The 24,492-nt window shown below is 38.7% G+C and overlaps 1 protein-coding gene across 4 annotated transcripts in view; it reads right to left on the reverse strand.

Moving 5' to 3' along the window:
* Dop1a (DOP1 leucine zipper like protein A) overlaps positions 1–24,492 on the reverse strand; it is a 71,451-nt gene that overhangs the window by 19,775 nt on the left and 27,184 nt on the right. For 3 of the 4 annotated variants that reach the window (XM_090338510.1, XM_090338509.1, XM_090338512.1), the window contains exons 9-23: positions 24,069–24,177; positions 21,723–21,843; positions 20,499–20,618; positions 18,451–18,565; positions 18,075–18,104; positions 17,570–17,803; positions 14,149–14,752; positions 13,382–13,656; positions 11,631–11,783; positions 10,114–10,211; positions 8,638–8,897; positions 5,343–7,329; positions 4,109–4,220; positions 3,522–3,704; positions 2,126–2,251 (exon numbers count right to left, since the gene is read on the reverse strand). In XM_090338510.1, coding sequence (XP_090194636.1) covers positions 2,126–2,251; positions 3,522–3,704; positions 4,109–4,220; positions 5,343–7,329; positions 8,638–8,897; positions 10,114–10,211; positions 11,631–11,783; positions 13,382–13,656; positions 14,149–14,752; positions 17,570–17,803; positions 18,075–18,104; positions 18,451–18,565; positions 20,499–20,618; positions 21,723–21,843; positions 24,069–24,177 — 4,527 coding nt within the window. The remainder of the gene's footprint in view (positions 1–2,125; positions 2,252–3,521; positions 3,705–4,108; positions 4,221–5,342; positions 7,330–8,637; positions 8,898–10,113; positions 10,212–11,630; positions 11,784–13,381; positions 13,657–14,148; positions 14,753–17,569; positions 17,804–18,074; positions 18,105–18,450; positions 18,566–20,498; positions 20,619–21,722; positions 21,844–24,068; positions 24,178–24,492) is intronic. The other variant, XM_090338511.1, reaches the window with a different exon arrangement.

Genomic DNA, 24,492 nt, shown 5'->3' on the forward strand with positions numbered 1-24,492 from the left:
TTTGTTTTGGCTGTGGAATTATAGGTTCAGACTCCTTTTCAACAAGATTGCCAGTGTTGCAGTCTTATTCTCATTCCTTTTCTTTTAGATTTGAGGATCTGAAATAACATGCTTAGTTTCTGTTTGGTTGGTGCTAGTCCTAGGGCCTGAACTGAGGGTCTGGGCGCTGTCCTTGAGCTTTTTGGCTCAAAGGCTAGTGCTCTAAACACTTGTTCACAGTTCCACTCCTGTTCTTTCTGGTAGTTAACTGGCGACAACAGTTTCCAGGGCTTTTCTGCCACTGCTGGTTTTGAACCACTAACCTCAGATCTCAGCCTACTGCACATAATTAGGACTAAGGACTGAGCTACCCGTGCCCAGCTAACAAAATTATTTTTATGCTGGCATCATGCTGGGAATATTATGGAAATATATTTCTTTTATTTTCATGTTCTGTTCTCTAATATTTTTCTCCTTTCATGGTTTTTTTCTTTTGTCATGCGGATTATGGGGCTTGAACCTGGGGGCTGTCTCTGAGCTTTTGTGCTCAGAGCCACAGCTCCACTTCCAGGTTTTGGGTGGTTGACCGGAGATAAGGCTCACAGACTTTCCTGCCAAGGCTTTAAACTTACACCCTCAGATCTCTGCCTCCTGAGTAGCGAGGATTACAGGCATGTAACACCTAGCAGAGTTTTGTTTTTAATTTCTGAAAAATGGTATGCATCACATATTTTTTTATTGTAATTAATAAAAGGGTTACATGATATTTGCCAGATAGAAGGTGCATTTAATTCACATACATTGATACCCTTTCACATGTCTTGGTACTGATCACCACACATATTTTTAAACATATATTCCTTCTGGTAATTACCTTCTGGTAATTATCTACTTTTTGTTTCAATCATTTTCTAGACTGATATTGCTTCGTTTCTGCTACAAAATTAATATCCAAAGCCTCTACCAGCTGTAATCCCCGCTATGTGAGAGAAGGATTTTGGTTCAGGCCAGCCTGAGCAAAAAAACTTTGGTGAGATCCTACATCAAAGAATATGCCAGGTATGATAACCCCAGCTATGGGAAAGGTATAGATGACAGGAAGATCAGACCATTTTGGACAAAACATTCCAGACTCTATCTGAAAGACAACTAAAGCAGAAACAGAGCTAGAGGTGAGGCTTAACTGGATGAGCACTTACATATCCCAAATTCAAACTCCAGTACTGGAAAAATAAATAATATCCAAGAAAGTTCTCAATTTTTGGAATGGTCTCTTGGTTCAATGTGATGTGCTTAATCCTTTTTTTTTTTTTTTTTTTTGCCAGTCCTGAGGCTTGAACTCAGGGCCTGGGAACTGTCCTTGGACACTTTTTGCTCAAGGCTAGCACTCTGCCATGTGACCCACAGCACCATTTCTGGCATTGCTTATCTATGTGGTTCTGGGGAATCAAATCCAGGGCTTCGTGAATGCTAGGCGAGCATATTACCACTAGGCCACCCTCCTGGCCCAACTACAAAATCTTCATATGCAAAATAATATAAGGCAGAAATATTTTTATGACTTTAAGAATATCACTATATATGAAATGTGAAATTAGCACAAAAACAATTCCAAACCTTGTAGGTGTGAAAATCATATATTTTGTATCAATGTAAACTATTTTAGTAGTCATGATTTATTTATAATTTAGAAAAGCATTTTCAAAGATTTCAAGTTCACAAAGCAAGTAACTGAATTTTCACTCATATAAGATTTGTGTCTACAGACATGAAACTACAGACAGGAAAGCTAGTTAAGAGGAAGACCTCCTCTGAGTCCTTGTCTTGTACCCCAGCTGCCTTCCATGTGAAACTGCACTGCATCCTAGGATAATTTATAGTTGAAGTAACGTGATAAGCTTATAGCATATACAATTACAGAAGGTCCTGAGTCCTAATTGCAAGTAAACTAAGATAGAAAATTATAATTTAAAACCAGTAATTTTGCTCTGGTTTGGGACAAGTCCTTATCCATACCTATAGTCAACTTGCTTTTCCACATTTTACCTACTTCTTTAGCTTCACTGTAACTGGGGAACTCAAGACCTGTGGGCATTGACAGATGAGAAAAATTAGCATGCACTCACTAAATGCTTTAAATGCTTACCTTGGTTCTCGGGGTGGTTTTGTTCTGTCTTCTTTCATTCCATACAAATGCAATGGCAGCCATAAAATGAACACCATGATTCATTGAGATGGGCCCCAACAGTTCAAGGATTTGCTGTCTCAGGTTCTAAAACAATTTAAGAAAATTACAAGTGAAAAACATTAGCCAGAACTTTTAGCTCCATAGCAGTGTATGAATTTTTCATTTTTTCCCTCCAATGGAACTAGGGTTTGAACTTAAGGTTTCTCCTCTATAAGGCAGATGCTTTTGGCTGTCGGTTGTTGTTCAGACAGTGTCTCCTAAGTTGTTTGGCTCGGATCTACTCTTTGCCAGGCTACCCTGGACTGCAGTCCTCCCATCGCATCGCACTGCACCGCTGGCATGGCAGGCACCGAGCTCCATCTGCTCCACCTATTAGTTGAGATGAGATTTCCTGGACTTTTGCCCAGGCTGGCCTTGAAATGTGTTCCTTCTGAGTTGCTGGATTACAGATTTAAACCACCTGCACTTGGTTAGAGGAACCTTTTCATAATGTTAAGTGGTGTGGCCTGGTGGAACATGCCTGTACCCTAACCATCTGGTGGCTGAGGCAGGAGGATCGAGGTCAGCCTGGGTACACAGCAAAGCAAAATGGCTATAACCATGGCTTTTACCTCCAAGATAAAACCTTACAAAATGACAAATGACCAAATGCATATCTAACCCTCAAGTACACAATACAGGAAACTAAATTTGGTGTAAAGTCTTTTAGAGAAGATAATCTTCACAGCTATAGAAGATCCTGAGTGTTAATTCCAAGTAAACTAAGATAGCCAGAAGTGAAGGCATGACTCAAGGTGCTATAGCACTAGCCTTGAGCAAAAAAGCTAAGGGAGAGTGCTAGATCCTACATCTAAGTATCAGTATTGGCACAAAACAAAACAGAAAATTTGAAAAAATTACTGTTTAAATAAATATTGATCCTATAATCCTGAGATTAGCCACTCCTAGCACATGAACTTTACTCTCCTGTTTTTATAGTTAACTTATTCATGTAATATAAACATTCTATTATGAAATATCCATTTCACTGAATACTGTATTAACTGATTTCTGTGGAATATCCAGAAAACTCAATTCATATGCAGGAACTGGATTAGTAAGCATTCAGGTTTAGGAAGGAGACTGAGTGACTTCCAGTGGAACAAGCAATCTTTGGCAGGAAGGACTCACTTGAAAACTGGATTGTGACAGTTCATGACTTTACAAATTTACCAAAAAAAAAAATCAGATTTGTTGACTTGACAACCGTATCTCAATGAAATTTCCATCTAATCACTAATCTGGCAGAATACTATGAATCCTATTCACAGTATCCAAGTAGTTAGGAAGGTAATTTGGGGAAAAGCTCTCCAACCTTTGTGGCTCCAAGGTTAATAGTGGTGACGGCGGCGGCCGCAGCTGCAGCCATCTTTTCTGACGCATCAGCCTGGTGCAGTATGCTCCACAGCAGCGTCACGGAGGACAGGATCAGATGCAGGATGGACAGGATTCCACTGCGGGCTTCACACAAGTGTTTTTGGTCAACATTGACCAAAAGCTATAAAGGAGAAGAAAAGAAACAATTACTGAGTGCTGAAAAAAGTCATGGCTGGATACCAGTGGCTCACGCCTGTAATCTTAGCTACTCAGGAGGCTATGTGAGGATTAAGGTACAAAGCCAGCCCAGGCAAGAGAGTCTGTGAGACTCTTATCTCCAATAAACTACTCAGAAAAAGACAGAAGTGGTACAGTGGCTCAAGTGGAGGAGTGCTAGCCTTGATGCCAAGACTGGAAGAAAGAAAAAGGAGTCACACAATTTTTTTTTTGCCATTGGGTTTTCCTCCCACTTGTGCCATAGCATCACTTCGGCTTTTCCTACATGGTACGGAGGAATTGAACCTTGGGGTCTTGGTGCATGCTAGGCGACATTCCCGGCCCCGTCACACAACTCTGAGGTCTTACCTGATGGTACTGCGTGGCTGGATCCAGCAGACAGTAGTGGATAATGGCAGTGATGCCTTCCAGGAGAGTGAGAACCATGTCTGGAGGGGTGACGGGCGCCATCCACAGAGGCCTGAAATAACACAGGGGTAGCAACACTGGCACTGTGGGTGTGGAATTCAGTGCGCCATACCTGAATAAATGTTGAGCACACGCCAGGCACAGACTAGGTCTTTCAAGAAGTAGCCTGAATAAATGCCTGAAAAGTAGGTCAGGGACTTTTTGCTTCTTAATCTAAACAATAAGAGAATGGGTCTAAATGCACTAGAGCTCTTTCTGGCTCTCTAATCTCATAGAGAATCCTAGCAAGGCTCTGCCTACTGGGGAATGGCAGGAAAATGATTACTAAACACCACTGTTTACTATTTTATGGAAGCAGCTGAGTTACACTGCAGATGAATCAGTCATCTGTATATAAGACATATGGCTACCTTTTCACAGAACCATTCTGAATCTGTGGCCTAAAGATACAGATGGAATTTACAATCAACCCAGGAAAACCCAAAAGAGAAAGATTTATGAATTTAAATTCCAGCTTGGAAATTGCACTTAGATAATGTGTCAGATAAAGATATGGAAAACTGGCCAGGTGCTGGTGGCTCATGCTTGTAATCCTAGCTGTACAGGAGGCTGAGATCTAGGGATCACAGTTTGAAGCCAACCTGGGCAGGAAAGTCTGTGAGACTCTTATTTTCAATTAATCACAAAAAAAGGCGGAAGTGGCTGGGAATGTGGCCTGGTGGTAGAGTGCTTGTCCAGTATGAATTAAAGCCATGGGTTTGATTCCTTGGTACCACATACACAGAAAAAGCTGGAAGCAGTGCTGTAGCTCAAGTGGTAGAGTGCTAGCCTTGAGCAAAAAGAGCTCAGGGACATATTAAAAAAACAACAAAAAAAACCTTTGTTGAAGGAGTCCTATTATTTATGCCAGTTGAAAGACCACCAAAATAAATTCCTTGCCTTTTTTCTCCTCAATTCTGATACTCGTCCTCAAGCTGACTTTTCTTGTGACCATTGAAAGCCGGTCACTTACCTTCCTACAGTGTTAGGAACTGATCTCAGGCTCACAGGTATGCCGAACGAGTGACACACTATCCACTTCCTTACCCCGGCTCAAAGTCTTGACTTTGGGGGACATTTCAAGTTACATATGTGAAACACATCAATGGTCACCAAGTTAAAAAGGAACCCTTACCTACTATCAGATAACCCTGTCTCATATTTGTACTGCTGAATTAGATTATCCAAATTCCTGCACAGCTGTAGGGTAACAGACACAACTACTCTCTGTAGAACTCTTCCCATGTAAGGCAGAGTGGATGTGATCAAGCCAATCCATTGTGGGTGCATCTTACACGCGCAGTGTTGATGCAAAGCTCGGATGACAGCACAGAGGAACATGCCCTGACAGGTGATTGGCTGGGCGTGCAAATACTGAAGAGAAGTCATGGGCTGATGGGGACTTATGTGTTCCAAGTCAGAGACCACAAAATCAAAACCTGCATCATTCTCTTCAGGAATAGTCATCACCCGGTGTTCTAGAACAATCAGCCTCTGCAGCACCCGAAGCAGCTGCGACTGGAGTGTGCTGCCATTGTCAAATTCATCCTCTGAGAAATTGATAAGGCTGTCCTCCGAGAAGCCTTCTTCCACAGCCACCATATTCTTACCTGCCATCTTTTCGCTATGCCATTTCTGAGCACTAAAGATGGAGGAGAGCAAACAATGAAGAATCACTTTCTGAACTTTGCACTTAGATAACATATCAGAGATGAAACTAGGAAAACCCTTTGCAGAGCTTTCTATTACTTTTGCTAGCTCCGTGAAGAGGAGAGTCAAAATTTCTATGCTCATCATCTGCATGTTTCGATTGCCTATTAAGTCTTGCGTAGAGACCTTGACGTGAGTTGGGTAGTGGCTACGCATGTAATACAAGCAGAGGGAAATAAGAATTTCTATATACATAGAACTCCGGAAGTTGTGGTTTGAGTCCACCGGAATGTGACTATAAAAGTCTTTTCCCATAACAGAGATGCGGTGTCTTGCCAGCAGATTCTGAAGCAGGGACAGCTGTGGGGTATATGCATTGTTTACGCTAGTGGTTGAAATGGCATTTACAAAAGAAACAGGGTTCGTCTTCAAGATGGCTTTGATGGCGGAAAAAGCATAGAGAGTCCTTGAGGAGTCATACAGCTGGAGATAGAGGAGCACGTGCTGGTAGAGGGGGTGGATGTTGAAACTGGGAGATTTCCGGGATCCTGGAGATCCCATGTCACTCTCGATTTCAGAAATCTCTCCCTCTCCGCAGCTGTACCAATTCTCCAAATCCAGACCATCAGTAAAGAAGACGCTGGTTTGTTTGAGTTTTTCATTTGAACTCTTTTTCTTGTCATCATCCTTTTTTCGGGCAAGTTTTACCTTGGGTTTTGCTCCTGGTTGTTTGCCAGACTCCTTAACAATTGTTTCCTTCTCAGAGACTTTTTCTGGTAATTTTTCTTTGAAGCTGAATTGGATACTACTGTGACTCCTTTGCCTAGATTTGGTTTCTGTGGCAGCCACAGATGAGTCAAGGGAACTGTGTGTGGCTCCTGAAATACAAGGCGAGGAGCTGTTTCTGGAGATCCCATTTGCCAAGCACTCTTGGCCTTCCTCTGAGGACACAGACAGAAACTGCGGGCTGTCGTGGCTCATCAAAGCACTCTGGCCCTGTGGAGTGGAGATATCCTCGCTTCTAACCAACTCCTCTCCCAGGTCTAAGTCACTATCCTTCGGGGGAACAGCATCCATGTCAATCTCAGATGCTTCTGGTGTGGACTCTGCCTCCAGGCCACTCACAACTTGGTGTATCAGCTCAAACACCAGCTGCTGGACATCATCGTCTGGGGAGCTTGCTTTGAGCATGTGAGACTCCTCTGGGATGTTCAGATTTTCTGTATCCACCTCGTAGCTCACATCACCAGCTGAGGACTGTGAACACCCAGAATCTGAACTCTGAAGTATTTCTATTTGCTGGTCTGGAAGATCAAAGTCAGAGACAACCATTGGGATTGTCTCACTGCTGGTACTTAGGAGGGAGAGCCTGTCACTTAGTGGGTTCACTGTGAGACTGAAGTTCTCTATTTCATCCACGGTAAGTGGCTTCTCACCATTTCCTTTTGATGTCATGAGCTGAGCTTGGCTTACTGGCACATGACAAAAATAGTAAAGGAGGAAAGATAGAAAATATATTAATTGAAATTTTAAAAGGTAGATCAAACTAAAAATTTGATCATTATTTTCACCACCAAATTATATTTTATTATTATGATTATACTCTATACTAGCTTAGACCTTTTAAGAAAATCATATGGAATTTATGTCAGAAATCATGTGGAAACTATTAAGAGTATATAGCTCAAGAATAGCAAGAGGCAGGGTGGGGGTGGGTGGGGGGAGGGTAATGGGTACCAAGACATGTGAAAGGGTATCAATGTATGTGAATTAATGCACCTTCTATCTGGCAAATATCATGTAACCCTTTTATTAATTACAATAAAAAAAGAATAGCAAGAGGCAAATGTAATAGTTTACCCTCATTTCCCCAAATAAACCATGTAAAACACTCTTTTTATGTTTGTGTACCAGTTTTGGAGCTTGATCTCAGGGCCTGGGAACTGCCCCTGAGCTTTTATTGTTTAAGGTTAAAACTCAACCACTTCAGGGTACAGCTCTACTTCCAGCTTATTGGTGGTTAAGAAATGAAGAATATCACTGAGTTTCCTGCACGGACTGGCTTCAAACCTCAATCCTCAGATCTCAGCTTTCTGAGTAGCTAGGATTACAGGTGTGAGCCACCAGAACCCAACTAAGGCTTTTTTCTACAGGATAAAATTTTATTTTTCTTCTGTGACACTTCCTTTAGTTATGCTGTTTATGAGAATTTGAGTAGTTTGGAATATAATCAAATATAAAAGTACTCGACTTTTAACAAAAATTCAATAAGTATTAATGAGTTACCTAGTTAGTGTAAGATCCTAAGCTCATAGACAAAGATGGAGCAGGGAAGAGATACCATGTTCCATGCTGACAGCAGACCACAACCACTTATTGGGGCACGTTAATTAGAAGAGGTAGAATCTGGGTGCCATATTAGCGCATTGTCAAGTTCATGAGAAAATGTGGTGTCTAAGACTGAATTCAAAGGGGAGGCAAGAATTCAGCAATAAGCAGGATCATGGAGATAAAGTGTTTTCCCCAAGATGCTGAGGCAATGATTTAGAACATCCAGGGGACACAACAGGAAGGAAGCTAAAGAATGGCCTCTTATTACCAAGTTAAAAAAGGTTATTTTCATGTTTAGAAGGCTTTTACAAAGTTCAGTTACCACACTGATGAAGCTTGAACCAAACCACTGTGCTTGGCCCCCACCACTACTGTGTGTCTATAGAGTCTTGGCTCCTTTCTTTAGCTTCCTTTCTAGTAAAGGTGCTGTACTTCCGTGTGACATTCACCATTGCTGCAGGCAAAATTCTGCATGAAATGCTTGTCACTCTCCTCTCCTAGGTAACAGGGAGTCTTATTCCAGTAACGTTCTGCTTGTACTCGTTGCACCGAAACCCTCTGCGTCTTTGGGTGAAGCAGGAGCAAGAGCAATGGCTCCAAGACTCTGGCAATGTCATGTCTTTGTAGGACTTGGTTCAGCCAGGCCTGGCCCACTGAGCTCGTAGAGCCATCCAGGCTGTTAAGGCTGTCCAACATGATGAACAGAGATCTACAATAAGCACAGACAATTAAAACAAAGAACAGCACATCTACAGTTTCAACAATGGCTGCTCTGCAACTAGCTTAGAAGTCCTACTTGTTTTCAACTACTTAACTACTTAATCATACTTCAAGATAAATTCTGACTACAGTATTTTTATAATCAAAATCTGAGTAGATGCAATGAAAAAAGAGAAAAGTAATATATTTTTTATGACAAGCACACATTACTTATTAAAGAATAGAAATAAACTTAGGTCTGATCAACAGATGCACTGATATTAAGCACTAAGGTTTTATAAGTCAGCGCTAATTCATGATTATCAGGGGTACTTTTCTCTTTCTTCAGGAATTTGAAGATATGTACTGAATTCTAGGAAAGACCTCTATGAAAGATATGGAAATACGGTATAGAATCAGAAAATCTAAGATTTAAATTTTGTGTGGGATCTGCGCAAGCAGCTTAACTTCTCTGACCTGCACTGTGCCATTCATATGATGAAGAAAGATCTGAAGTCAGAGTTGTCTGAGAAGTATCTAGCTACGGGGATAGTTCATTGTAGAAGTTCAGTGTATGGGTCAATAGCAAATCTCTTAGAAATGGTCATGTATTAATTCAGTACTAGCTGAACTGATGTCCAATACAGCACACATATGATCAGAAATGACGCTTTCAGCACAGATTTGTATCCATGTCTGTGAGACCTGGGAGTGAGACTGCTATCTTTTAACAATGAATATATTTACTTATGAACTGAAATTCCTTGGAAGTTATTTGAGGTATAAATTACTTCAGGTCCAAGGCTAATCTCAGACTATTACATGGAAAGGAGATTGTGCTTTCAGTTAGGGAATCTGTTCTGAAGATTGAAAACAATATACTTTGATATGCAGTATCACAGAATGTGAACACAGGCTCAAGAAAGCCTTGCCTATTGCTGTATCTAGAATGGGGGCACCTATTCTGGCTTGGTGAATGGCAGGGACTTGATAAATATTGGTTCAGTGGAAGCAAGAGGTACTAGGTGCCCTGAGAGACTGCAAAGGAAATCTGGTAAGTGGAACTACCACGCTATTTCAATATAGCTTGGGTTTTCTAGAGAATTAATTAATTCCCTTTATAAGATTTGTTCCTGCATACCTCTACCCTTGCCAAACCAGAAGATTCAAGAAGAAACAACAGTAAGACACCTGACTCTAAAATCTGAATATAACATGTAACCAACCTGTCAAACGAACGTGCAAAAGATGACTTATTTACATGGAGATCCCGTGTGAGGTGCCAGAGAACAGCAAACTTTGCGTGTGCTTCCATTCGTATTTTCTGAGGAAGAATGGGAGAGATTTTGTTCTCTCTTGAAGATATAAAGTGATTTTAGTAAAATCCAGGTAATAATTTAGTATTATGTTCAACACCTACAAAACTCAACTACACACTGCAATAAACTTAAATAAGATACCTGTATGCAGACATAAATATTAAACTCAATGGCTCATCTTTCCCTGCATCAAAAATAGTAGCTTAGATTTTCATTAATCTGTGTACTGCATTTAAAAGGACCACACTGTGCTATGCATGGCAAGTTGCATTGATACCAAGCATTTTCTTTCCTCATATCAAATGTGAATATTCACTTTCAAAGTTACTTAACTTTTCCCCCTATAAAGTATGCATCTCAAGTAAAATTCTTTAAGAAAGCTATTTTAAACAACTTTGGGAATATATTTGGAACAGTAAATATATTTTAATGTATAACCAGTAGAAATTAGGACAATATCAGATTTTTAGACTTTTCTTCTAGCATTCATGTAATCCTTCAAGCAAACAACTGTGAGTCCTGATTAAAACTGTTTTAAAGATTTCACCTTGCAGGATACAAGCAAATTTGCTTTTTTTTTGGTAGGTTTACTACATGCATTTCTTAGGAAGCTTCTGTTGTTACATCAACCAGTATCCATTATATGTAAATAATTGTTTAAAATTTCTGAACAAATTTGAAAGAATATGGTAGAGAAACAGAGCTTTAGCACTTTTCTTAGCATACTGTTACTGTGATTACTCCTTCATGAACTTCTTTCCTCTTTGCTAAGTCCCTTGCTTTGCCTTTGTCAATGTGACCCCCAACCCAGTAGCATTCCAAGTTTTTAAAAACAGGTTAATCCAATTCTAAAAGCTCCCCAAGATGATTAAATTTTTTGTACACAGAAGCACATTGGCATTCAAAATCAATTCTCTAACCCCATCCATCCATCATAGCCAACATAATTCATGGATCACTTCATATGTATCAGGAACATAAGTCTTATTTTATATCATATAATCTCACAAGTTAGCACAAGAACAAATAGTATCCAGCTTAGAAAGGTAACTTACATTATTATTTCACGTACATTAATAAGTGTATCTGTCAGATTCATATAAAGCCACTGGCTCTTCTTTAAATAACCAACAACTTAGACCAGCAACAGCTTTCATCATCATTACCTATACTGGTGCCATGAGCCAAGAAATAAATTCAGTCTTTGAATTTTGAATGCATATTGTTTCATATTATCGATGTTTTAAACAGATCTTTCCTCTAGATAGAATAGTAAACAGTATTGCGAAGATATGAGTAACATACTGAACAAAGCGGTACTGTGTTGCTCAGATGCCAGGTGTAGTAATTCCCTGGAGAGACTTAACTTTTTGGAACAGTGTGTGTACAAGTGTGTATAGATGCAGGACAGGGGAGGGATTTACCTTGTTTTTATGGGTTAGCTGCTGACTTATGACATCTTCACAGATGCTCGAGGAAGGAACCAAGTTATGTAACTGGTAAAATAGCTCCACACTCTTCTGGTGGTGTTGGGGGGTCCCGTCTCCTAGCTGGTTCCATAGTGTCAGAGCCACGTTCTACCAGAAAAGATATAAACCACAACACCCATCCCTACTTAGAAAATATTTCTTATTCTGGATAAGCTAATATCTAGTTTCTATCATTATTAGGAAAGTCCTTAATGTTCAGTATGTGTTAGTATTTTTAAAAAGCCTTCTTATCTGCTTATTTCTTGCTTACCCAGACCCTCAGAACCCTTTAGTACTTTAGTAATATTTCTTTTAAATGTATGAAATGTAATAAGCTCTTTATGCAGGTAAGGTATCATTCATTTCACTATTTTAATAATGTCAGACTACATTATGTTTAACAAGACACAAATCTCATGTTGAATTCTTATGTTAGAGTGAAATACAAATTCACAATACAAATATTGAAATTACACAAGATTTTCTTCAATTGCTTGAAACGGAACCCAGGGACTTGCATAGTAAGTACTATACCACTACTGGGCCAAAGAGGCTTTATAAAGTCACTAATTAGTGTCATACATGTATTAACAGAGCACTTAACATGTAATAAGAATGGAAAAAAATCTTCAGTGTTCACCAGAACATTAAAACTCAGTCAAGCAGGAGAAAATATGTGGCGGGGCATTTATTTTCAGTGTATGGGTTCAAATCTAGGTCACTGAGTATGCTAGGCAAGTGCTTAACCACTGAGCACAGTCTTCATTTCCTTCTGCTTCCATTTCCTGAGTGCTGGGACCACAGATGTGTATCACACCATGTTTGACCAAACACAATTAAAAATATCTAAAAACCCCCCAAACAACATTTTTTTAATACATGAAGATGAAACATAACCTGTTAAGATGTAATGTAGCTGGGCGAGGTAGCTCAGCCTGTAATCTTAGCTACTCAGGAGGCTGAGATCTGGGAATCGAGGTTCAAAGCCAGCCCGGGCACAAAAGGACCTGAGACTTTTTTTTTTTGCCAGTCCTGGGCTTGAGTTCAGGGCCTGAGCAGTGTCCTTGGACTTTCTCAAGACTAGAACTCTACCACTTGAGCTTCAGCACCACTTCTGGCCTTTTTCTATATATGTGGTACTGAGGAATTGAACCCGGGTCTTTGTGCATGCTAGGCAAGCACTTTACCACTAGGCCAAACTCCCAGCCCTGGACCTGAGACTCTTATCTCCAGTTAACCTCTAGAAAATGGGAAGTGGGGATTGGCTCAAGGGTAAGGAGATAGCCTTGAGCTGAAGAGCTCAGAGACAGTGCCCAGGTGAAGTTCAAGCCCCATGGTCCACAAGGAAAAAAAAAAAAAGATGTATGTAACCCAAGTTCTATGTAGAACTTATCCGCACATGTATGTGTACATGTATTTATATACATGTGTCATGTTAGAAATCAAAGGCTAAAAATTTTTTGGAATGTTATCATTTAACTCAGGTAAGAGCATATATATATGTATATGTCTGTGTATATATGTATATATAAGATCACAAAACTTTTCATAGAAGTTTTGGACAGATGATCTAAGCAAAGTTGTGGGCTGCTAACCCGGAAATAATCTACAGAACAAGTTTTCATCTTTTTCACTTGAGATTATTTCCTCATGGCTTCAGGGCCCTTGGTCTGGTAGGCTATGTGCAGGGATTTTCCCAGAGTTACCTTGAAAAATTCCGTCTTCTCGGCTATGTAGCGCAGGTTGCCCTGTGTGAGGGGGGGTCTGATGACCACAGCAACTCTACCCTGGCTCGGGCTCAGGGGCTGAGCAGGCTCCACGCTGTTGACACGATCCCCGGTGACCATGGCCACTGACTGGGTCAGGCCCACCAGGTCCATCACCAGTGACACTGCCACGCTCTCAACACTGAAGTCATTTGCTTGGCTGCAAGCATTCATCAGAGTCTGCAGCCACTGTGGCGGGTGCACATGCTCACAGTCTGGAAGTAAACAGCGACAGAGGCCTTTCAGAGAGAGGAAGCAGTGTGGCCTCCCACCTTCACTATTATCTACTCGCAAAAGCTCTGCGGTTCCAGAAAAATAAAAGTAGCAGCAAGACCTACAATACAGGTTTTTCTTATGCAAGTCCTGTAATTTATTCTCCTGCCTGATGAATCAGATTGCTTATTACAAGTGTTATCCAGTTCATACTGCGCTGTGTGCATGAAAATTTAAGTAAAAGTAAACAGATGACACTGTTCGAAAAAGGACATGAATGGAGCTGCTGTTACATTTCCTGTAGGTGGTAAGGGAAACCATAAATCATAGATCTAGCAAGGAAATTCACCAATGGTGACTATAGATACTTGTTAAAACACTTTATGAACAGGCCCTTTAAAAGCTAACAGGCTAAAAAGTACCCCCATTTTAATACCTGGACATTTCTTAAGGATAGTATGCCACATAACACAATGAAACAGAGACGACCTTACCAGTCTCCAGTTTTTCAGAACGTAACTCTGATGAATGGGTGCCCTCAGCAATGTAAACAGGGAAACTTGAGCACTCCAGGAAGAGCTGACAGGCAGCGAGGAAGGCAGGAAGGTATTCTTTGGAGGTTTTCTGTGTATGAAAGTTTCTCTCTTTTACATCTCCTTGTGAGTCCCTATCCCACTTTGAAGTCTCTCCTTGGGGGTCTGCAGCCGGAGCCTGAGGGAGAGAACTCCTGGGAGTGATGTAGAGATGAATGAATCTGGTAAGGAGTGGCTGGACGTGCTCCAGGCAGCACTGCATTGCAGTCTTCTGTGTTGTCTTCCCACTTGGGCTTGCTGTCCCCTGACGGAGTCTGGACGGGGGCTGGATCATCGTTTCCTCAGATTCCACAGTGGAGGCGGTCTCTGTTTCAGAGGATGTGCTCCCAAGGGGGACAGTAGTAGCCATCCTCTGTCCCTCACTCAGCTCTCTGTCAATGTCATCTGTTCCGTCAGCTTGGTACTGTATGAAGTCAGTAAAGCCACTCTCTGATGACCGGCTGCTAGGTGGGTTTTCTCCATCTTCAAACACTTCTGTGGGATTTTCCAGTGAAACTGTTGATACCTAGTAGAGATTTTTCAAAAAGCAAAAAACTGAGTAGGTACATGTACCTGTTAGGAATTAGAAGTGGTTGAATTTTTAGATTAGACCATGTCCAACTTAATTTACATCCTGTGAACTCTTAAAGATGCTCTACATTTACTCATGTTTGTAATAATCAACAGACAATACTGGCACACTTACAATGACTGTGACTGATACATATTAATTCACTAAGTTCATTATTCACTACATGCATATCTTAAATTTAGGATCTTTAGGTAAAATACACAAAGGTATGAACCATTAGGATATTTTTGTTTTCAACTGAATACAATTAATCTAGTTTGTGAAATCATTTTCCAAATGTCTAAAATGTCTAAAAAATGCAAAGAATGAGGTTAAAAAATGATTATCTTAAAATCAGAAACAAAATCAACAGGTTCTCTACTCAGGACTGCATGAATGTGAACATCTGTTGAAGTATGCATCAATTAAATGTTTGCCACTGACCCTGAATGCATTCAGTGAACACTGAACAATATCATACACCAAATATTGTATTAGATAAGAATAGAGAGAAAACAAATGATGTTTATGTTTTTGAGTAGGAAGATTTTATAAAAAAGCAACTAAGTTGTAGAATCAAATAACACTAAAAATACGTTTTCAAACAATGGAATATAGAAAATAATCTCAGCTTTTAAATTAGATTTTCTGACATCTAAGTAAAAATAATACTATGGCTGTTCATTAAAAATTATATACGCACACATATGTGTATGTATATTATATATGTATGTATATGTGCACACATATATACGTAACCTGGGAGGCAGAAGACAACCAGAGAGAATGAGTGTGGAAATGTGTAAGGTTAATAAAACATCACCTTACTTCTATTTATTTGTTTTCTATACAGTAAATCTTCACATATTTGAATGAGCTATAGAAGAGTGCTAAAGGCCTTTCTTCTCCTTGTCTCATTAATCTCATTCAATGAACCACATTTTCCAGTAATGGCAGAGACACTATATATCATACCTAAACAACGAGCTTGTTGGAAGCCAAATGAGATACTGGCTTTAGTTTATGGAGGATGCATACCAACCGCAATACATTTAAGTGGACCAAGGGTTATAACCTCCCAACATATGAGAGCAGAGACAGGAAATATTCATGAGTTCAAGGTATTTTGGCTTATATAGGGTGTTTCAGTCTAGTCTACGCAAAACACTAACTCAAAAACAAAAGCAGAAAAGAGAAAGCTCAAGAATGTTTTATGTTCTGTTTTTTTTTTGTTGTTGGTTTTTTTTTTTTTTTTATTATACAAGGTGAATAAAGGCGCCTCGGGAGGACTACAACTGAGGGGAAGGAGTTTTTTAGGTGCGATCACTATGCAAGATCATGTTAGGGGATCCATCCTGGATACAAGGCATTAAAAGAAAAAAGTGGGGGAGGCAGTTGTACAAACCCAGGAATTAGACAGCAAATAAATACTCTAGGAATTCTCAAATCTTTATGTCAATGTTACTAAGTCAAAGAATTTGTATAATTCATATTTATCCATTCATATTTTTTTGTCCATCCTGGGGCTTGAACTCAGGGCCTAAGCACTATCCCTGAGCTTTCCTCAAGGCTAGTGCTCTACCACTTGAGCCATAGCACCACTTCTGGTGTTTTACTATGCATGGGGTACCGAGGAATCGAACCCGGGTCTTCATGCATGCTAAACAAGCACTCTACCACTAGGCCAAACTCCCAGCCCCTCATTCATATTTTTTTTAACACTATACACTTTGAAAACTAATTACTGATTTCATTGGTGTTAAAGTTTGTTCCTGGTGCCAGACATTTAAGTTACATACTTTATAGTTTACCTAAAATATAGTATTATTTACATACTATGTTGTGTTTTTACATACAATAGTATGCCCATAGTTGTATACTTTATGGAACATACATAGTATGATTATATATTATGTAGTTTAATGTTAGTCATTTCATCAAATTTTAATAATTTTCTTGACTGAGGATGCAACAAGACTCTTGACTTCAAGAAAATCATGTCGAACTTGATATATGAGAAAGTTTAGATACAGACCTACAGTCCAATACACTAGCTAGAAAACAGCCAATGAACACATAAAATGTGGTTGCAGGACTAAATTTTAATTTTACTTGAGTTAAACTATGTTTGAAACAAACTTGGACATGTTACTCCAGTTTATCACATATAAATCTTAAGTATTGTTGATGATCAGCATTTGAAAGAAGATATGTTACCATGGCAAATATACTCTAGTTTGAGGACTCAGCACAAAAATGTCAACAAATTTTTATAGCATTATTTTATATGAATGATGTATTATAATAATATATTAACTGTACTGGACTACACAAAATATTGTTAAGACTAGTTTCACCTACTTCTTTTGACCTGTTTTTGGCTACTACTAGACTTTGAACTGAAGGCCTCATACTTTGGTTATTTGGAGATAGAGTTTCGCAGACTTCTTGTCGATTTTGGCTTTAAACATCAAACCTCCGATCTTAAGTCTCCTAAGTAGTTACTGATTTGAACCACCAGTGTCCAGCTTCCTTTTACATTTTAATTGTGGCTACCAGAAAATTTTAAATAACAAATGTCACTTGCAGTGTACTTCTACTGAAAAGTATTGATGCAGACAATAACTGAACATCACAGCTAAATGCCCTAATGAGGTCTACCCACTGCCTTAGCACTTAGTCATAAAATAGATCCCCAAATGTTGAAACTCATGGGCATGTGACTGCAATCACAAAGCCTTCTGCTGTGAGGAAATGTGACTGGCTAGTTACCTTTCTGTCTTCCCATTCTCTCATGGGGTGGCGCTGCCCACTAGGGAGCTGAGTCATGCCCCCGGTGCCAGCAGATAACAGTGGAGGCTGAACTTTGCTGAGGATCTTTGAGCAGAGCTTGAGTGAATCTGTGAGCTCAGACAAGCGCAATGTGTGGAGATGACTGGTCAGGGCGGAAATCATTCTGAGCAGCAGCTGCGGCAAGTGTTCTGTCTGTATTTCAATGTAAGTCTCCTGACAAAGAAAGCAAATTGAAAAAAATTAAATATACTATTGGTTTTTAATCCACACAAACAAAGCTATAGCTTTAGTCAGGAATCATGCTCCTTAATTAGTATAATGATTTTTATTACTGGTAACATAAAATTTCATTTCCCAAAATTCTCCAAGTACTTCAAGCAGAATTATAAAATAACCCATTTTTCTGATACATTAATGAAATTATGACACAACAGAATTAAAAGTGAACAGAATCAATTAAAAACAAACAGGCTGAAGGTCATACCTGACACAGCACCCTCATACTTCTAGTAGGCTTCAAAATGAGGAAGCAAAGAATTGAGGAGAGAAAACAAAGGGAAATATTTCCAACAATCTTCATTTAATATAGAATAATTTATGAATATAAAAGCATCATTAGACTACAATATATTCAGTAGTTAAAAGATTTCAACATGCAGTTAGTAAATACCTTTCATTTATATTATATATTATAAATATATGTCAGAGGAAAACTATTTGGAAACTGCTATAATAGAAAGCTATACCAAAGGGGAAAATAAGTTAAGCATAAAATTTACTAGAAGATGAGATTTATCTACATCAACCATATGAACTATATTACTAGATTTCCTTTAGTTTTTAATCCAGTGTAGTCTTACCAAAGAAACTATATCCAACAAAAAATCCACCAATAAGCAGAAATTGGTCAGCTGTAATTCAGATGACTCACTGCTATCTCCAGGTCCAATCTGAAGTCTGGTGTTCAGTGTCTTCCTACAAGGACAAAATTCACCTCATCAAGCATATTATACGTGACTCACTTTGTGACTCATGAAGACAAAGCCACATATAGTGGTTCACATATAGTAGTGTTCTAGGGACACACATTCTCCTTCCCCAGGACACAAAAGTCTCCAAGTAGAAAATTTACAAACATTCCCAGGCTTAAGCTCTCTCTGTCATTCTACTGCGATGCATTCTTGATATATCTCCTTTTCTCTTTATATTATTTCTCGTTATATATCCCTAGTTAAAATGGATTGTTTCTTGGTTTCTAAACTTAGGGGCCACTGTCCTCCTGGACTATGTGGTCTTCCCCAGCCAAATTTTCTTAATTATTTAGAGTACACCTATCCTTCAGGGTCTGAGATCATACATGCCACCTCCTTCGGGAAGCTTCTCCAAGTAGCAGAGAGCATTCCTCCAACAATTAAGTCTATATGACATCTCATCACCCTATACTTAGAACACCCAAAGTAAGATGATGACAGTTCCTAATTTGTAAGCTATGAAAACACATAGACAAATAAATACAAAGTGTGCTTTTCCTAATTCTGATGATTGTGGTTTGAAGGAGTGAAAGAAGGTGAAGGAGGGAAAAGAGGGCAGAGTATTTTAGGAAGAATAGTCCTGTGAAGGATAAGCAGCAGGAAAAGTAATGTGTAGTTGGGGAACAATTCCAGATTAGTTCAAGAAGTTTGAATGGGAGCTGGGAGTTTGGCTTAGTGGTAGAATGCTTGCCTAGCCTGCATGAAGACCCAGGTTCGATTCCTTGGTACCACAAAATAGAAAAAAGCTGGAAGTGGTGCTGAGGCTCAAATGGTAGAGCTCTAGCCTTCAGAAAGTCCAAGAACAGTGCTCAGGCCCTGATCTCAAGGCCAGGATTGGCAAAAAAAAAAAAGAAAGAAAAAAGAGAAGCTTGGATGTGTTTGAGAAAAGAGTAACAGAGTAGGGTGGATGTGTGTGTTTCAGTAAAGGTGAAAATGCAGAAAAGGGCCAGGTGATAAGAGATAGTCATAACTGGCCGGGAGTTTGGCCTAGTGGTAGAGTGCTTGCCTAGCGTGCACAAAGACCCGGGTTCTATTCCTCAGTACCACATACATAGAAAAAAAGCCAGAAGTGGTGCTAAGACTCAAGTGGTAGAGTTCTGGCCTTGAGAAAGTCTAAAGACAGTGCCTAGGCCCTGAGCTCAAGTCCAGGACTGGCAGAAAAAATAAAAAATGAAAAAGAAAAAGAAAAAATGGGTAATGGGGCTATGGCTCAATGGTAGGGTGGTAGCCTTGAGCTGAAGAACTCAGGGACAGCACCCAGGCCCTGAGTTCTGGCAATAAATAAATAAATAAAAATTAAAAACTAAGAGATACGCATAACCAATCTGCATTCCTGAATCTCCTTATGATGCATCTGCATTCTCAATTTAATTCAGAAAACTTGGTTCTGAAAGAGTTTGGGTCAGAATCCAAAGATTTTACTTCTATCCTGGGGTTTTCCAGAGGGGTAGAGGGCAGACATCACTCACTAGTAACAATGTTGATCCATTTTATGTCTTCGGATACATAGGGATGACCAAGGAGGAATTATTAACCAACTGAGAAGACCTGTGGCAAAGTGTACTGATATAACAGTACAAACCAGCTATTTTCTCTACTACAGAAAAGTGGGATTATTGTAGAGTGAAGAGGTAAAAATTTTCATCTGTTTTGGGGAATGAATAACTCATCTCCATGCCCCTTTCTAATTCTAGGATGATATGACCTACAATTTTTGTATCCTAGACTGACAAGGTAGAGTCATACTATGATTAGTAAATAATTACTAGTTTCAGAAGCAGAATATATAAAATAATATTCTTATTAAATTGAACAACTTAAAAGAACCAAAGGTTAGGCTTGAATGCCATTAAATTAAAATAAATAGTTTAACATACCTACAACATTCTTCAAACCAACGAGCAATGTAATCCCACATATAATAAGGTTCAAAGGAGTTAAAGAGAAGGTTGGCAGTTTTAATCAGCTCTGCTGTTTTCTTATTTTCCCTTAATTTACTAAAGAAAAGAAAAGAAACAAAAACTAAAATACATTAACACCCATTATTTCAAATTTTAGTGGAATATTACCCAGTACATGTTTAAGCATTTGCTAAAATTACACCAGTAAAACTGCAACAAATATTAATTTGTTGCTATTCTTTATAATTTTTCAAATATGAATTTTTATAATTCACATAAGATCAGAAATTAGCCTTATATAAAATTTCTGCATAATAAAAAAAACATAAAACATTCTTGAGCTTTCTCTCTCACTCTTTTTTGCTTTTGTTTTTGAGTTAGTGTTTTGTGTAGACTAGACTGAAACGCCCTGTATAAGCCAACAATATGCCTTGAACTCATGTCTCTGCTCCCAAATATTTGGATTACAGTGCTCATCACCATCAGTGGCTGCTTTTTTGAATTTTTTAAAGTGCACAATTGTTAATTTGGTATCAAACTTACCACTGTTTCTTTTGATATCTATAAATTAAGTAGTAATTTGTACTTAAAGAATTTTATGTTTCCCTGTGCTATTCAGGATTGTGTTAATGAAAGAGTAAGCTTACTTTTACTAGTTTGATTCAACTTATCATTTTGTTTGAGAAATAATAACAAATGTGTTATTACTGTAAGTAGCCATTACAACTAAAATTCTACCAGAAAAAAAGTCTTACCTATGTTCTTCTATCCTTTCTAACAATTAAAACACCTGTCCTAAAAGAAGAGCAATACTATCAATAAAACCAGTAGTATAGCAGAAATGACTAATTAGATATTCTTTAGGCCATTGTAAATTCTCAGGCAGAATACAGAATGGGAGAGAGCAGTAGTAGTAAGAGAATCAATCTTAGCTTATTAAACACACAGGTAATTATATCATCAGAAATCATATTCAAGTGTTTTTATGTGCATATGATCAATACCAATGAAATGTAAAACAAACTGTCACTTTAGAACCTCTACCTTATGATAACAACAGAATACTAGAAGAATGGTAGTCTGCCTAAATAAAGCAGAGAAGTACAGAAAAGGACTTAGACTGAGTACAGCACACACTGTCACATGACCTGTCACAGGAATTCAAGTGTGCATATACATGATAGAAGTAACTGCAACTACCTGCTTAACTGAGCATGGTCCTTGCTGAAGGGTGGTTCCATTTGAAATTCTAATTCTGCTTTACACTGAGAATATAATGTTCTAAACACTTCAATCAGTACATCTTCCAGAATTACAGGTCCTAAAATATACAAATTAAGGACAATAGTTAGCACCTGCAAATCATAAGTATTTGAAAGGTAGCCAGAATAAAGGACATTTAAAAATAGATACTTTTAAAATAGGTACTACTCCCAAATGCCTATTTAAAGTATAGATTTACAGAAAGAACAGAATCTAGAAAACTGGTTTGGTAAACAGACAGCTTTAGCACCTTGGACAAGTTAACTTCTTTGAGCTTTTAAGTTTTCTAGTCCAGAATGAGAAGAAGAATACTTAAGTTATGTGACAATTTTGAGGATTAGGAAAAAAAATATTTGTAAGGTGTACTGCATAATTTTAGAATATGATGACTATTCAATAAATGCTATTTGTATCATTGTTAATTAAATTCAAAAATTCATGAGGCTAATTTTGTTATGAAACCAATTTTCTACCTACTGTTCCTCATCATCTACTGCCATTGATACCACACATTATCTTCATTTTTAAAATTTCCACTTTTTTTCTAAAATTATTCTGTTTTTAGGATAGAGGTTTGAACTCGACATTTACTAGACAGGTGCTCATACTACTAAGCCACATCTCTAACCCTTTTAATGTTAGCTATTTTATTTATTTATTTATTGCCAATCCTGGGCCTTGAACTCAGGGCCTGAGCACTGTCCTTGAAAGCCCAGTACTCTACTACTTGAGCCACAGCACCACTTCCAGCTTTTTTTCTATGTATGTGATACCACTGAATTGAATCTGGGTCATCGTGCAAGCTAGGCAAACACTCTACCACTAAGCCAAACTTCTGGCCCCAGTGTTAGTTATTTTTGAGATAGCATTTCAGTTCCTTCAAGACTGTACAACTGGGCCACAATCCACCCATTCTAGGTTTCCCTGTGTAGATAGTTCAATCCTCAGTAACAACAACAACAAAAAGATGGTGTAATCCAAATATTTCTGTTGAGGTACTTGACTTCTGTGAACTGTAACTTAGGACATGCCATGGAGGCCTTCACTTCAGTCATTTCATAAGGATTAACAGGTACACACTACTTTGTCGAGCTTTTGCTCTTCTCTGCCCTAGCTGGCCTCAGATCACAATCTTTCCAAGTCCAGCCTCCTGAGTGGCTGGAAGGAGAGGTATCAGCCGTGCCTCTCCACTTCTTTATTTTTGGTTGGTGGTGGGATTGAACACTAGGCACTGCTTCTGGGCTCTTTCTGCTCAAGGCTAACACTCAACTACTTTGTGTCACAGTGCCATTTCTGGTTTTCTGGTGGTTAATTGGAGGTAAGTTTTACAGACTTTCCTACATGGGCTGGCTTTGAGCCACCATCCTCAAGTCTCCTGAGTAGCTAGGATTACATTCGTGAGCCACCACCATCTGGAACCTCTTCACTTTTAAGAGCTAGAGAGTTGTAGCATATTCACCTAAATATCTGCATATAACCTGAAGAAATTATAAAATATGGAATTACATACAAATACATTTACAAATTATAAGTTTGTTTTGCCAGTCCTGGGGCTTGAATTCAGGTCCTGGGCACTGTCCTGGAGCTTGCTCAAGGCCACAGCACCACTCTGGCTTTTTCTATGTATGTGGTATTGAGGAATTGAATCTGGGTCTTCATGCATGCTAGGCATGCACTCTACCACTAGGCCATCCTCCTGGCCCCTACAAATGATAAAACTTATCATTTTAGATAATATTCAGGTTAAATAAATGTACCAACTATCATCTAACATATAAAACAGATTAAAAACATACAAAACAGAGCTGTTATAAAGATGGTACAACCTGGGCTGGGATGTAGCTCAGTGGCAAATCACTTGCCTAGCAAGTACAATGTCCTGGGTTCAATCCCCAGTACCAAAAAAAAAAAAAAAAAAAAAAAAAAGAAGAGGGTAAAATCCAAATATTCCTGTTGTGGTACTTGAATTCTGTAAGCTGTAACTTATGACATGCCATAGAGGCCTTAATTTCAGTCATTTCATAAGGATCAAGAAGAACTCAGATACATCTTTAAAATGACTTTTCTGCTAGAAGTGCAAGGAATGAAGCATGATGATTACCTATAATTTATAATACCTGTACCTTAACTTGGCACAGTATATTTTGCCAGGAATTTGTTGAGAACTTCGATTTAAAAGCTACTTCATGGTACAAGAAGCTTCCTAATAACTACTACATTTTTTTAATGAAATAAAAATACAGAATCATGTGACCCATGCCTTGGGAAAGTAGTATACATTACCAAGCTCAGGTTTGTCCAGTAGGCTGATTAAAATACGAAAGGGTTTTAGATCCTGCATCAGGGTGCTTTCTTCTCCACATCCATTCACTTGTAAGATTCCCACCATTGCCTTGACAAAAGAAAAGAACATTTGTTATTTATTAAATACATTCAAAGAACTTTTCCTAAGTTTTCACAAGTATAACCATATATCTAATGGAAATTATGTATATTTAGCTGTTCTGAATTCTTTTTTCCTCTGCTCAGAAAAAAGTTATAGATTCATCTGGCTGGAGAGAAAGAAAAAAACAGATTCTTAATTTTCCTTGGCAGCAAAGTAGAAGAATTAAAGAAATGAAGAAAAGTACATTCAAGAATTGTACTCCACATGAATATGCTTCTAGGATATGAACTCTGAACTATGCTATCTCATCATTGGAGTATT

Source organism: Megascapheus bottae, chromosome 8 (assembly GCF_031878675.1).
Source record: "Megascapheus bottae isolate mThoBot1 chromosome 8, mThoBot2.hap1, whole genome shotgun sequence".
Classification (NCBI taxonomy): Eukaryota; Metazoa; Chordata; class Mammalia; order Rodentia; family Geomyidae; genus Megascapheus; species Megascapheus bottae.